Raw genomic sequence first — 16,007 nt, forward strand, 5'->3', positions numbered from 1 at the left:
CGGACGCCCGTGTGGGGAGCCGGGCCGGGCGCCGTCCCGGGAGGGAGCGGCTCTGTGTCAGGCCTTGGACCTGGCCCCTGGCTCAGCCCTGCCCCGCGGCAGCCGTGGGGACGGCAGTGGGGCGCCGCGGTAAAACTGGGCTTTACCGCCTGGAGAGACGGGGGGTGTGGCTGGCACAACGCCATTGTCAGAATGTTTTCTCTTTTTTGTGCATACAGAACGTGGTGAATGAGAGTATAAGAAGCGTTGGGCCTGTTTTCACACTTTTTAAAGTGTGTCTGGTTGCTGAATACCAGCTTACTGAAATCACAGCCAGCAAAAGCAATAATAAGAAATTATCTTAATTGTGCTTACAGTTTAGAGGTTTTCATATTTTTCAGGTTCCAACATCTGCTGTTAAGCAAGTACACTAATTTTGATATCTGTATATTTGATTCTTAGGAAATAAGCATTCAGCTGCTCAGAAAAATGAAGATGCTGCTCAAAGGTATAATTTCTGAGGAATAATATGAGATATTTGTGTTGTTTTGGCTCACTTTGAAATTGCAGTCTCTGTGCTGCAGAGGCTTTGCTTTCTCAGAGTACCACGATTAACTTCAGTAAATCACCAGCATCAGCATCATGTAGGACATGTTTGGAGAGGTGCTGTGTAACTTCTAACAGCATGCACATCTGAGCATGGCATAATATAATAAAAGTTCGTAATCTAATGTCCAAAATTGTATTTCCTTAGCCTGTAGTTCTTGCTTTTGGCTGTCCTAACTTCTTTACATAACTTCTGCCATTTATAATTATTTTCATTTAAAAACCACTCAGGAGGAGGTATTTGTTTTTGTAGCAACAGAATTACTAGTCCAGTTACTTGTTGCTTTGTTTGGCCAACATGGTGTGATACAAAAAAATGTAAGCTGTATTTCAGAAAAAAAGATAAAAATATAATTGGAGAACTGTTTATGGAAATCTGCCCTCTGTATCATTCAGTTTCTGTTCTGTTACAGGAAAGCAGCTCTGGAGGCTGCACTGAGAAAGAAGATTGAATGTGAGAAAAAAGCATTGTCTATTGTTGAGCAGCTCCTGGAACAGGACATTACTGAAGAGTTCCTTCTAAATTGTGTAGGTGTTGCAAGTTTTTCTACTGTTTTGTATCTTAGTGTGGTACTTTTTTAACAGATTTTGGAATAACTTGCTACAGTTTAAAATAGCCAAACCATTGATTCCTTCTTCTACCAGCTCTGATAACAGTCTCCATATTTTTAAGGGTTCTGCAGTGAAAACATGCCCTAGTTTTGCAGGACTGTGTACATTAATGAATCCTCACTCTTATTAGAGCCCATGTTGATACTTCTGTGGTTCTGGACTGACAGATGAACTGTAAAAATTTAGGTTTACATCATACCGTCTGTAAATTTACACAAAGTCTCTATAAAGCACCACAGTTATCTGGCAGCAGAGTTCTGCTGGAATGGTATAATGATTATTCTTGTTAAGGTTGTAAATAGGCTGATTAATAGGTGTACACAGCACATAAATAGAGGCAAAAATGTGAAGGTTTTGTATATGCAAAAAAGAAATGCCTGGGTCTGTTTTCCTTCCCTATTTACCCTTTTACCTTTTCTACTGTGTAGGTTCTCAGTATTGTTTATTAAACTTAATAGATAGCTGTTATAAAATTTAAGGTATTTACATGCTTAAGAGATGTTTTGAGTACAAAAACTGGCAAGTTTTCCAGTATCTGTTGTTGAACTATTTTCTTGTCATTTTAGGGAAAAAGTATTACTCCATCTCACTATAAAGATGTTGTTGATGAGCGATCTATCATCAAACTATGTGGTTATCCTCTATGTCAGAAGAGACTGGAAAATGTAAGTTGCTTTTCCTTAATGGTGTTATCAAAGGAATGTTTTCACAATTTTTATTGTCTTGCATTTTTTTTTTTTAATTTTAAACTTAGAATATTAAGCACAGATTACTGTCAAGTAAGGAGCCAGGCATTATATATTTCAGTATAATCCTTCTGAAGTGAAAGGTGAAATTTCATCAGTAGACAGCAGTTCTTGTATGCCAGAATCAGTTACTGTATGATCAGAATCACAATCCATCTGTCTGTTCTGACAGGGATAAAGATGAACGAGTGATGGCTTCATGGCCTTCCTTTGTGAATGGAAAAACTTTGAAATCTTGTTCTTCTGTCAGTGTAGCAACAGATGTCTATGAGAAGGATTAAAGTGAAAAAACAATACAATGCAGGGATATTATTATGTGAATGCATATATATCTCCTATGAAAATGTATATCAGCTGTGTCAATATGAAAGTCACCCCTCTTTAGGTATGATGCATGAGAGTTTAAGCAGAACTCAGAGGTCAGTTAGATAACCTGTGATGTAACACCAGTGCTACACATTAAAACATCTGAAAACATTCTACTCATGTACAAAACAATTTACTGTTTTGGACTTTATCTCTTTGCACAGATATTAATTTCAAAACTGTTAACAGTTTGCATAGGTTCATCTGGGTATGGCTGGGTAGTGGTTCAGGTCTGACAGTTCAGTTTCGTATGCATATAAATAGATCTGGATTAAGGAAGGCCTTGTCTGTAATTGCTCAGCACTTACTCATGAGGAAAGCTTCTGCCATAACATTGTTTTATGTTCAGCATTGGTTTTCTTATAGCTGTGGAACTACCTTTTACTGATTAATGAGGTGTGTATGATTAAAGATAAACTGCCATTCTTACATCTGAGAAGGTGCAACATAAGAAGAACTGAGGTGGTTGTAGTATGCATTTCAGTTAAATATAATATTTTGTACATACCCAAATACGTGAACTAAGAATGAAGTTTTCTCTGTAGTCATGATGGAACTGACAGTCTTGCTGATTAAACTATATTATTTTAGGTGCCAAAGCAGAAGTACAGAATTTCAACAAAAACGAACAGAGTTTATGATATCACTGAAAGAAAGGTATGGTAACAAGTGTATTTCTAGAATGTGTTTAATGCTGGCAACATCAGAAATGCATTGTGTAACAGCATTCATATAATGGCTTGATTCAGAGACAAATATGTTTGGTTCTTATGAAAAAGATTTTCACAAACTGTTGAAATTTTTTGTGCATTTCACTTCCTAGATGATATCTTTGGTGAGACAAAATACATGTGTTTTCAAAGTTTAAACACAAGATGGAAAATTTTACTTGGATAGCCATTTGAAAGTCACACAGGTGCTCTGTTAAAGGCATTTGTGAAGTGTTCTTTATTTTGCTCCAGCATAGTTAGTGAGCTTTAGTACGGTCAAAGTGCACATCCTTTTCAATCACTGAAGTCTGCAGTAATGTAGTACAAGTTACATGTTACATATCCCTTAGTGTTCTTTTCTGGGGAACATTTAGGTTTCTCTTTTGAGGACTTTTCAACATAAAACTTAACTCTTCAAAAAATGTTTCTTTCTGGAAGCATGTTCACAGGTGGTTGCATAAGTCATCTTTGCCATTTCACAGGATACACAATCACCTATAGGCACGTAGACACTAAATTGTAACATAAACGTTTCCAGTTACAGAACAAATTTCTTCAGTGTCATTAGCATGCATTCCTTTCCTCTGATTAAAACTTTGGGATACACAAAATTTTAGTAATTGCTTTCATGAGAAATCAGGCAAGACTCCAACAAGATGTGGGATACTTTGTGTTCTTCCCTTGTAATGCAAGTTTGCAAATCAATTTTTCAAAGATGCTGCAGATTTTTAGGTGTTGTTCTAAGTATTACAAAATAGCGAGTTCTGTTGCTAACCAAAATTTTCATTATTAAACATCTGAATTTTATTGTATGTCTTTCAAAGTGTATGAACAGCATATTGGGTTATGGCTTCCTCTTTGAACAGTTTGATTTGTTGGGGTTTTTTTTAAATTATTATTATTGCATAGAATCCAACACTGGTTTGCTTCTCAGTGTGTAATAAAAGTTCAGGAAGCAGAAAAATGGAAAGGAAAGAAGCAGCTGAATGTGGCTTGTGCAGAAGGGGATAGACCTATTTGATAGGTTGGGTTTCTCAGGTGAACTAAAAACCTGGCCACAGGCTTGAAAAGAAACATTAATTGGTACTTAATTTTACAGACATTAAAATAAATTACTTTTGTACCTTTCTGTGTATTCGTCTTAGTTGTTCTTGCTTTCTCTCATTGCCAGTGCTTTTGCAGCAATTTTTGCTATAGAGCATCTAAATATTTTGAAGCTCAAATTTCCAAAAGTCCAGTGTGGATGAGAGAAGAAGAAAAGTAAGTATAATCCTATACATTCAATACACCTTTTGAGAATACTATTTCTCTATGTGTCTACAGTGGTAATTAAGAGCTGCAGCACATCAAAATGATTTTGCTGAAGCAGAGGTAGCTGATGTTGACATATTAGCTTAGCATGGTGTCTGTTCTAAAAGTGTTGAAGCTGTATGGATTACAGTAATTGGCCTGGTTCAGTACTACTCTCATCTACTTAGCAGACATGACCATGTTAGTTTAGAGGGCAGACTAGTCAGAAATAATAATTAAGTCCTTTAACTTTAAAATGGACTGACTAGGATTGAATTTTTACAAATGGGTTGGAATAATCTTACACTGTTACAAGAGATTTCTAATTTTAGCATAGCACTTAGCATTGATCTTAAGCGTAGACAATGAATGCTTGCATCTGAAAGCAATCTATAACATGAAGAGGTTTTATATCCAGTCTAAATTTCTGATTGGCCATTTCTTGTTCTTCCTGCAATACGCATATTGGAACAGTATGCAGTCCATGTTCCCATCTCAGAAAACATGGGCTTGCAAATAGTCAATGGAGCCAATGGGTGTCACTGTTGAACAACAAAGACTGGCATAGAGAATGTTCAGCAAATTTACTCAGCTGTCATTCTCCAAGACACTGTTTCTCATAGTTTCCTGGGTTTCAACAAAAGAAACTAGCTGGAGTTATATGTGTCAAATGAAATAGATCATCAATGACAGAAGAGCTTTAGAGCAGCCCCATCAGATCTGAGGTATTCTAGTAGGTAAAACTAGACTTGTCATTTAAGTTTTCCGATGCTTTTGAGGTATTGTTTTGCTGTCTTTAAGAAAACTGTTTCTAAAATCTCCCTTTATTCTTCACATAAAAAGTGTATAGTTCTTTTATGTCTGACATAGTTAATTATTTATTCTGGGTGCTGGTGGGGAGGCGGTATTTTCAAAAAACAAACAAACAAACTCCCAGATAGTTCTTGGCTAGCTACACCTCTTCGCACAACCACATACATGTGCACACACCCATACACACTGACATACTAGAATATTTGAAATTCCTTTGATAGAAAAAACTGCAACCTCCACTTAAAACTCCACAGAAGAATTATATGGAGCTAGTAATATAAATCACTCTGTTATCACCTTCAGTTTCCAAATTTAGTTTATTAATATGAGTGGCTTTCCTGCAGGATCTTTTACATACTGAAAGGTGTTAGTACACTGACTTGCATTTAGTGCTTGTTTAAAAGGTTTTCTTTCAATCATAGGATATGTGAGATTTTTAACATTTGGTATTGGGTAAGAGGAATAGGACTGTCATGATGCCTCAGAACTGAAGTAGATTAATTGCAAGTAGGGCTTTGGTAAGAAACTCGTTGGAATTTGTTTAGTAATATTTTTAGTTTCTGGAAGCCTTTGAAAACCATTTTCTTTAAAAAAATATAACTTGATGGCCTAATTTTTAATAAAGTAAAATTTAAAATAAGTTAAAAATCATGAATATTCATATTTTGCATTAATTGGTACATTTTCCTGTAAATAGCCCAGAATTGTCTTTACTACAGGAACCGTATGATCTATGAGGATCTTGGCATGTTCACTTGTTTGAAGAATAGATCTGAAAGCAGTGTAAAACTAGCTGAAAAAACTTAGAAAGATTACAAAGCCTATTCTTGGTTGATGGCCACAGATAATCACATGAATGGTTCAGATTGGGCATTTGGAAAAATATTGTACTAAGGTTATGGTGGAATGAAACAGGATACTCAGCAATATTTTGAAATCTCCATGTTTGGAGATTTTCAAGATTTAAACTTCATGAATTTATGGCTGACCTAACCTAGTGCTGGTGAGAGTTGCATTTCAGGCAGGAGATCAGACTAGAGCCTTCCAGAGGTCCTTTCTGACAAGCCTTTGTGTGACGTGGTGACTGTGTTAAATTGTTCACTGTAACAGCCTTGTGCTGCAGGCACACGAGTCACGTTCCCTGAACACGTGCACAGACCTGCTCTTGCTAGCTTTGCTTTGAACAGAGGGTGTTAGAGTAGATGATCCTCAGATGTCCCTTCCAAAGTCAATTCTTTTTGTATTTATGTGTATTTCAAGAGATTACATTTAGCAGGAAAACATTCATTCTGTCTTCTTTTTCCAGACCACCAGACATAGAGCTGCTGAAGGAGGGACGGAGGTACGCTGAACAATTTCTTTTTTTCATTAGATGCACTTATAGCTAGAAATTTTAGCATCATAGCAGACACAAAGGGAATCTTTGATTTGTTGTGTTATAAAAAAGACCTTACCAGAACCTATGCAAAGGTTTTCTCCTTTGTGATTCCAGCCCAGAAAATTTGATCTGTATAATTTACTGTACAGCTGCTCTTGGATTGTGTGTCTTAATTGAGCCTGTTGAAATCTGAAACAAATACACTGTTTGTACTTTGAATATTTTATGCCATCTATTCTTTATTAAAAAAATTGTGCCAATTATATGTGATGAAAGCTTCTGTACTTCTTAATCTAAAAGGTCTATATGAGCCAAAAAGAAATCACGCTACTCTGTCATCTCGCTGTACCTCACTGTGCCTTGTGCACCTTTCTGTTTGTTTTCTTTTGCAACACATTGCCATTAGGTGGCAAACTTATATATGCTGAAACAGCTCAGCTTAATCCTGATTTAAGCATGACTTAAGGGTACTATTTCCCTATATATGTTAACATGCCTGTCTTAATTTTAAATTTGCACCATTCATGATGCTAAGTCTGACATTGTTCTGCTGTCTTTAATAATATATTGTTTATACTCTTCTAACTACCAATCATAAACTGAGAACTCACTTCTCTAAATAGTCTCTATACTTGTCATTTTGATTATAGAATAGTACAACTCCTAGAGTTAAAGACTTTTAGAAGAGGACTTACAATTCTTAAAGTAAAAAATTATACTTCTGCTATAAGGGGGGCAAATGGTTTGTTAATCATTCTTACATGAGAATGAAAAGCTATTGCAGATAAAAGCCATTTCTTATTTCACTGATGGCTTGTGTTTTTTATTGTAGTGGACGGTCTGGAGAAGAGGTGAAACTACGTGATGAAGTGATTAAAGCATCTGATATTGAAAATCCTAGGATATCTTCAGATCCATGCGAATCTGGTTCTCATGACACAGCCAGTGACAGCAGTACTGATACTGAACAAGGATTTATTTCTTCTGTCCTACCAGGAAGTCAGTCAAGTTCAGCCAGTTTTGCACAGCAATTGCACAGAAAAAGCATCCTCAAAAAGAAGCATTCTCAGAAAGTCCATACCGGCTCTAAAACTGAAGATGCAGATGTAATAGAAGCCACTGAACAGCTATCTCATTGTAAATTAGACACTCAGGAAGAAAGACATGCTTTCTCTGTTCATAATGAAGTAACTGCACCACCTTCAGACAACACTGCTCCTGGGAAATCAAGTGCTTCAGAAATCTTTGAAAATACATGTGGATCAGAGATAGTTTTTCTAGGTGTGAGCAAAAGAGGAGCAGAACATCTTAAAAGAACACTAGCTAAGTCAACAGAACATAAAAACCCTGAACTGAGGCATCCAGTTAATTCCAAAGGCAGTTTATTAGAAGTGCTTAGGCAAACACTTACGGAATGGAGAACTGAGGAAACTTTAAAATTTCTCTATGGCCCAAACTATACTTCTTTGTGCTCATCAGAGTGTATAGCATCTATCAACCAGGAGACTGAAGAACTTGATGAGGATGACTTAGATACAGCTGATGATCTCAACACTGTTGGTGTAGGGGAGTCTGAAAACAGTTTGAACTACTCTTTACCTTTCACAAGCTCAGGTGGAATAGTTAAGCCTCTTCCTAGTTATGAAAAATTAAAAGAAGAAACAGAGTTCCTAGAACTCCGAGTAAAAGAGTTTTACAAAGGAAGGTGCATCTTGGCTGAAGAGGCAGCGACACAAGCGCAAGCAGGGGAACATCCAAGCAAAGACAAAGTAAGGGTCTGGTGTAACAGTGTGGAGGTTGTATGAAGCCTGAATAGACCTTCAAAGAATTAGTACTTTGTTTCTGCTATCATAAGTAGATAATACCTCACATGGAGAAAGAGAAAACTCCGTTAGCTGCATACTGTATGTTGCATCAGATTATGCAAGTGTATGCCCATTAGAAAGTAGTTTGGGGTTGGTTTTTTTCGTAGTTAAGAGTTATTTAATGCTTAAATATTTATTGATTATTTGTGACTTTTTTGATGTACTGCCTTCAGTTAAACACTAGATTATAGCTGTTAAAAGTTTCTTGTCTAATGCAGGATGATCAACAGGAAGATCTCACCTTCCCACTTGTTGATTCAAATGCACAAATGCAGATTAGGAAGCGAATTGTCCTTGAAAAACTGAGAAAAGCGTAAGTACCCTATACTTTGGTGAATGTCAGTCTGAAGTTGGTGCTCCTTCATCATTGTTGGAAGTAACAAACACATCCAAGGATAGGCCTGGCTCTTTCTAGGTGGCCCTAGTCATAACTTAAATCCATTATTGCCCTAAAGGAATTACTTATTTCTGCAACAGTCAGCTGTAGTACAGTTGCAGGTGCCAGTTTGCAAAGTTTGTAGTTACTGACTGCTTAAGTTTAGACTTAAAAACTTGAAATTGATTGAAAGGAGTTCAAATATTTGTCTTGTACATTAAGCATACTGTTAGTTGTAAACAAATATTTGTAATTGTTTAAGCATAGGTCTTACAAAGAGAGTTTCTAATGCATGTTTGGATGGCTGGTATCAGAATGCCCCTAGCTATAACCACTAAAGGCCCTCAGAATTGGATCTTAAAACTTTCCAAACATCAGACCTTCTTCACATACATAAAAGGGCTTTGGAGTCACATTTCTGATGTAGCTGTTAGAATTACTAAATTGTCAAAGTTGAGAGGACCTCGAAAATATCCTCATTGTCAAGGCAGTGCAGATAAATGAGTTTGAAGGTCATGATTCTGTTGGTTTTGGTAGGGGTATTTTCTGTCATTGTAGTTTGTGTTACCTAACCAAACTAAGTTTTGCAGAAGCCGTTTTTTTAACTTAAAAAACTCACAACTAACACCCCCATCCCTGCCAAAATAAAAAGAAAATCCTTTCTGTTTTTCTCTACCTGCACCATGTGTGGATAGGCCACAAACATGGAATCACATGATCCCCCAAGTGTCTTGTCTGTAAATGTCGATTGTTTTAAATTTCCTGAGCTGATGCAGTTGTTCTGTCGCAATCAAGAAATCATTTTCATTGTGATAAAGCAATGAATATGCCCAGCATCATGAGAATCCTTGTGTTCATTTTTTTTAAAGCATGCAATCTTCAAGAATACTGATGCAGTATGTGTTATGTGCATATAAATGCAAATCACTGGATATTCAAATGCAAGAGAATTTTAACTATTTAATAAGTAAATAGAGGCAAAAGTTTAATCCTAAATGTGAAAAACAAAGGATGTTATTTCCATCATTTGGGAATCCTGACAACTAGTTAAAGAGGATGCACAGTTTGTGTGGCTATCTTTTTTATGCACAGATAAGTAAAGAGGAATCCTGTCTTTTACTCTCTTTTGAAATTTTCTGGTAACTATCATCTAGATTTCAACTGTCAAGCTCACAGTGGACTGACATTTCTGTTGCATCTGTGTGAGTCTGAGGTTAGCAGGTACATTATGTGTGAATACCTCATTTAGACTTGCAGTTTCCTTTTGTATTGTTATTTTTGAGCCAAGTAAATATAAACCTTAAAAAAATGTATAAGGCCTGTAGTTCTAATCCTCATAATTGTAAACATACTTTTTCAGGACTGAAAGGTCAAACTAGTAAGTAGAACTATATTTAAATCTTCATATTCACACAGAACTAGAGCTTCTTATTTTTAAAAACAAGCGTTTGTGAAGTGAAGATGTTGGCCCAAACAGTGCACAGAGAGCTGAAATGAAAACTACAGGCCTGATCTGCTGCACAGAAGGCAAATCTCTTTTCTTTTTTACTAACCTTGATAAGCTTTGGTGTAAGTTCTACTTCAGAAGAAATGAGAAAGAGAGGAAAATGTATATTGACTGGTGTCTTTTTTCTTCTAGATTATCTGCAGTTTTGGGCCCTCTTCAGATTGCTTCAAGTGATGTTTACACAGAGCTAAAAAATCTTGTCAAAACTTTCCGGTGAGTATTGGTCTTTACTTAGAGATTTTTATAAATTGATGAATTAAACATACTGTTGAATGATTTGTGATTTGGGCACAGAGAGGGCCCTATTGCAGATTTGCCCTTCTTTTGCTGTGTGTTCATTTAGGTAACATTGTATTCCCTGTGGACTAATAAGTCAGCCCTTTCCCTGCTCTTGACAGTGACTAGGTCACCAGGAGTATTTGTAGATTTTTAAAATCTAGGCCAGTAGTCTCTGGAGGATGCTGGTGAGTCTTTTAAAGGTTCTGCTACCTCGTCACCTCCTATTAAGCGTGAGTTTCTGAGATCTGTCCCTTTCTTTTGCTCTAGCTCCCTGCAGCTGGGCTAAATGATTTGAATCTGATTAATAATTTTTAACACTAACTTCTAGAGTCAGTCAGTTGGATCTGTTTTGTTCCTGATTTCAAAGGGAAGTAGATCTAGTGAGCACTTTCATCACCACAGGTGAAGTTTCTGCTTCAGTCAGTAGGACTAAAGACGGTATTTGGAAAGAGTGAGATAAAGAAGGAGGGAAAACAGAATGGTAACTTCTCTGAAAATTTTTAGGTTTTATTTGGGAGACAGCTCTCATAACCTGGACCTAGATTGTGTCCTAAATCCTCAAATATTGTCAGAAAAAGAGCAGTAGCAGTTGCTAACATTGTCACTCTTGAAATGTCATTCCCACATCCTCAACCTGCATGAGATTTACATGTAAATTTTCCAAAACTCATTAATGGAGCATTTGCCACAAGGAATCTGGGATTTGGTGAATAGAAACCCAGCTGTACCAAATTTCTTATGATTTACACCACGTTCGGAAGGATGCCACCAAAAAACAGATGTCTCTGCAAGATTTCTTACTGTGGAAGATTCTCTCTTCCTTTCTGGTAATTCTGTGCATGATCTCTTTTAAATAAAAATATTTATACTATTTGAATTTGTTTCTGTGACTGCAATCTTTTAAGTTCTGACTCACCTTTTATTTTAACAACACCACTGAAACCAGTGAAAATGTTTTTGAATAAAGTGTATAGATACCTATTGTTTGAGTAAGACCTTTGTGTCTTAAAAAGTTTCATTGCTCTGCAGTCTAAATGCTTAATAGTCACTTTAGCTTATGGATTGATAAATCTGAAGAAACTACATTTGGTGTCTTTCAAACTATTTTTTTATGATAGATTATCTAAGAAGGCCTGGAAATTCTCAAAAACAGAGCTTCTATTTTAAATTATTTTTGCTATTTAGAGAAAATGGGGCATGAATATAAAGCTTTCGGTGGTTTATAAAAGCAAATGAGACTTGAAACCAAAATAGATTTCTAAAACAGATACATGTATATGTATATATATATACAAACTTGTGGGTTTATAGAATAGAACCAAATCCATTTTATTTGGACTTTAACCCAATACCTTGTTCATGCAGCAGTAATTCATCATAATTTAAAGGTCTCCCTTAAAGATCTTCATAATCTGTTTTGATCTCTTAGATAACACTTAGTGAGTTTTTTTTTTGTGTTGTTTTTGTTAGGAAATAAGTTGAAGGTAATGGTAGCAACTTCTTGGAGTTCTCCTACTGTGAAGATTGGCTTAGAAATTCAGGATTCTGGTTGGGGGATGGTTGAAGACATTTGTGGGCGCTGTACAAGAAAATTAAAAGCCTTAATATATATATCTCAAAACAACTGGAGTTTTGTTGTCACTGATAGCAAAATAATACAAAAATACAGGAAGTGGGGAAGAATAAAAACTCTTTGGGCTCTTTTTCTGTCTTGCATTACTGTATCGTCAGTAATACGTGGAAGGGTCTGTTGGTACATAAGAGCTAGCTCATGGATATTAAGATGAAGGCATAGAGTTGAATCTCCAGTTTGGTTTGTAGGTTTAAGTTTATTTAATATTAGTAGTCTCTTAAGTTTTGGATTGAATGCTTTGGCAGGAAGACTTGGATAAATTTTAAATGGTATTTGTATTTACAGTGTATAGAAATTCAGATGTTACTTTCTTTGTTAATGTGGTTCAAATGCTTAATGGAGGAGCACTGATGAATGCTCGTGCTCTTTTCTGCTTTTTGTACTGAAGATATTTCAGGCTGAAGAGCTTGCCATTTAGTAGGTAAAACACATGGCTGTAGTAGAGCTTAGCTGAAGAAGGGTAAAAGAGCATGTGGTGAACTAAGCAACAACAATTTTCAGCTCCATTGGTTTTTAAAGGAACGCTTGCAGTTCAACCTCCTTTGGGCAGCATTTATTCAATCACCACTGCTAAGAAACACACTAGAGGGATCTCAAGAGACATTTTAGAATGGTTAGAGCTCTTCCCAAACAAAGTCCCTCAGTGCCTGTAAGCTTTTGTTACGAAAACTGAGATGTCAAATAATTCTCCAGAGTGTGTAAGGGCACTTCATTAAAAGATCAAGAGAAAATTAGCTTCTTATGTATAAATTGAGGATAAATAATTTTGAATGTGTGGTTGGGTTCTTTTAAGGCATAATACTTCATATTGAAAATAAGATTCCATCTGAATTTTATGGTTGCATGTATTTTAATTCCGATTATGGAGCTTATTATTGACGTTGAACTCTACCAATGAAATAAATGTGAGATGTATTCAAGACTTCTTATTACAATTTGATTTTATCATGTGTCCAAGAGAGTCTTTTAGATTTTAAGTATGTATCATGAATATATGTTGTCTGGTATATACACTTATTTATACCTATTTTATGTATTACCCTTGTTAAGTGGAATTTTAAATTGCGGGTTTCAAGTCAATCCGTAGTACTTGGTCTTCTGTGTGCAAATAGGGGAGTATCAAGAAGTTAATGATGTCTTCTCAAGTAATTAGGCTTCTCTCAAAAGAAGCCTAAAGTTAAATAGTAACTTTTTTTGCTGGTTGTCATCAAACTAAATGATATTACAGTATGTAAATATGTTGCTGTTTTCCAGGAGGTAGAAAAGCTGTCTTTTATGGTTAAATTGGTCTAGCTGAAACCTAAAAAAAAAACCAATATATGTTTCAGTATTTGCCTGTGCTTCCCTGGGTTAGTTAAACTTCACTCATCTTAGTGCAAGTTTTGGAAAAAATACTGGTAGCTGAGATCCCCAAAGTCACAACTTTGCATTCTAATGCCATGAAGTCAGTTTGCAGATTTACAGAATGGGCAGATCCTTGAGCTGCGGTTATATATGCCCAAACCTGGGATTCTGGATGTAGGACGGAGACACTGCTGCATTTGCAAAGATGCTGGGTTTTTATTTACTCTGAATTCCTACAATTTCCCTGTTGGACTACCCTTGCTTTGCAGGCTGGGCAATAGTCAGTTATCAGGAGGTCATTTGAGATGGAATTTTTATGCATCTTGCTCTTTAGTCCTTTATCCTGGAAGCTTCTGTCACTTGGATCCATGTGCTCAGTCGGGCTCCCTCACAGTGCGAAAACCGCGTGGGTCCTGCTGGGTGCCCACAGACCAGCAACTAAGCAACCCGCACAGCTATTTGAGATCCTCCAACTTTCCTAGCTTGCATATCCTGCCCTGCACAGGCCAAGAAAGTGGGCACATTCCATTTTGGGAAGTTGCATATTGTTTTCTTTCTCTAGGTAAGTGAGGGAGAATTTGGCCAAACTCTTTAACAGAAAAGATTTCACTGCAGAACTAAAATCACACACACAAAGTTTTGTACAGCTTTAACATTTCCACATTGTATTTTTAGGTCTGAAATCTAGTGACCTCTTTCATGGATTGTTCTGAAGTAACAGTTTTGGCTAGAGGCAAGACAAAGAATTAATGAACCATTTTTACAGCGGCCCTGCAGTTCCCTGTTTTCAGAAAACTTTGCTCTTCAGAGGCCTTGGTGTTGACACAAAAGCCTGTTTGAAAGTGACTGCCCTTCCACTGCTCCTTATTATTTAAGGCTTCACACCTGTAGGTTGCTTGCTTTACTCTGATCTCTCTGAACTGGCTTTTTCCCAGCTGCACAAGTGTTTTAGGACAGGTGTTGTACTGAGAGGTTACTCAGTTGCAGAAGCCTGACTGTTCGTTCAGTGCAGTGACTGTAGTACATCAGCAGATCCATACTGCTGTGTCCTGCTGGTTATCTGTGTCTTTTGTCTACCTCCTTCAGAAATAGCATATTGATGGCAATGACTAGTGTTCAGACCTTGCCAATCAATACTAACATTGAGTAGGAGTTAATTGACACAAATAACTGCATCTCTCAGTTTATGTACAAGAATGACACCTTCCTGTGCTCTAATCAATAATAACTCCTTGTAAAGCATTGAAATAAAGCTGCTTTCTCTATTTGACAGAGTTTCCCCAGGTGGCTTGGAGCTGTCTCTTTCATTATGTCTCATCATAACAGATTAACTGGAATGTTACATATGAATTGCCTGTCAAGATGATTCCATCAGGCATTTCTTGGTAGTGTTTATCACTGTCATCAGTGTTGAGTCAAGATGTTCAGCCTTTGTTTTGTCTCTTATTCCATAGCCAGAAAAATGTAACAATTTACCAGGTACAAACCTTGTTACCAGCTAAATCCATTAGGTATTTCAAATAATAATTACTAAAATGAACCTTTTAATAACAAATATAATCAGTAGTTGCCACAACTCTTGGTTCTGGTTTGATCTGACAATTCCTTTGCATGTAGTGCAAAACATTGTTTTTCCTTTCATAATAGAATAAAATTCAGATTGTTGGAACACTACTTGAGTAATTATTGCTTCAGTATCTTATTCTGGTTTGATAACTTGAAGATTTGAGGAGAAAAATGGGATAATATTGCTTTGTTTCTTACAAATTTATTTTATTAATTTTTAATATCTTTCTAAAATAGAGAAATGCAGACAAATACTATAAGTGATCTTACTGATAACTACATTTTAATGACCATTTTGAAAATAATTTTAGGGAATTACTTATTAGAATTTGAATTTTAACAATGACAACTACAAATAGTTCTGTTTTCTCAAATTTTAGCCTTTTTTGGTTTTTTGGGTAACTATATACTTGCCCAAACGTATATACAGGAAATGGTGAACTATTTTTGGGTAACTATATACTTGCCCAAAGTAATTTTTTTTTAAAGTAATCTTACTGAGGAAGAAAACCCTGGATTTGAATTTGTTGCCAAATAGGAGCTTGCTGGAAATGAACTATCCTCACCGGTGCCTGTAGGAGTGGGTATGAGTGACAGGGTGGGTATCTTCATTCTGGATCTGAATTTGTACAAGGTCATGGAAGGGAAACTGAAAGCAAGAAGGAAGCAAACATAGGGAGGCACTTGCCCCTCAGTTTATCTGTTGGATGGTGCCATCTTTCTGAATACAGTTAATTCTGCTTGCTCTTTTGAGTACCTGCATAGCCACAGCTTCATTTTTGACTGTGACTTTTCCATGAAATTGCTTGTTTTGACCAAGGGTCATGCCTAAATTGAGACAGCAATTCACAGATGAATTGTTGTAACACAGATTAGTACTTGACTTAAAGCAGATCTATTTTTTTAGGCAGTTCAGCCAAAGGAGTCAGCTGATATC

The 16,007-nt window shown here is 36.4% G+C and overlaps 1 protein-coding gene across 2 annotated transcripts in view; it reads left to right on the forward strand.

Moving 5' to 3' along the window:
• Window positions 1-16,007, forward strand: part of RPAP2 (RNA polymerase II associated protein 2) — a 36,622-nt gene that overhangs the window by 453 nt on the left and 20,162 nt on the right. For both annotated transcript variants that reach the window (XM_021526252.3, XM_021526262.2), the window contains exons 2-10: window positions 442-487; window positions 999-1,113; window positions 1,764-1,862; window positions 2,901-2,966; window positions 4,191-4,279; window positions 6,429-6,464; window positions 7,333-8,269; window positions 8,584-8,678; window positions 10,381-10,461. In XM_021526252.3, coding sequence (XP_021381927.2) covers window positions 442-487; window positions 999-1,113; window positions 1,764-1,862; window positions 2,901-2,966; window positions 4,191-4,279; window positions 6,429-6,464; window positions 7,333-8,269; window positions 8,584-8,678; window positions 10,381-10,461 — 1,564 coding nt within the window. The remainder of the gene's footprint in view (window positions 1-441; window positions 488-998; window positions 1,114-1,763; window positions 1,863-2,900; window positions 2,967-4,190; window positions 4,280-6,428; window positions 6,465-7,332; window positions 8,270-8,583; window positions 8,679-10,380; window positions 10,462-16,007) is intronic.

This window comes from Lonchura striata, chromosome 9 (assembly GCF_046129695.1).
Source record: "Lonchura striata isolate bLonStr1 chromosome 9, bLonStr1.mat, whole genome shotgun sequence".
Taxonomy (NCBI): Eukaryota; Metazoa; Chordata; class Aves; order Passeriformes; family Estrildidae; genus Lonchura; species Lonchura striata.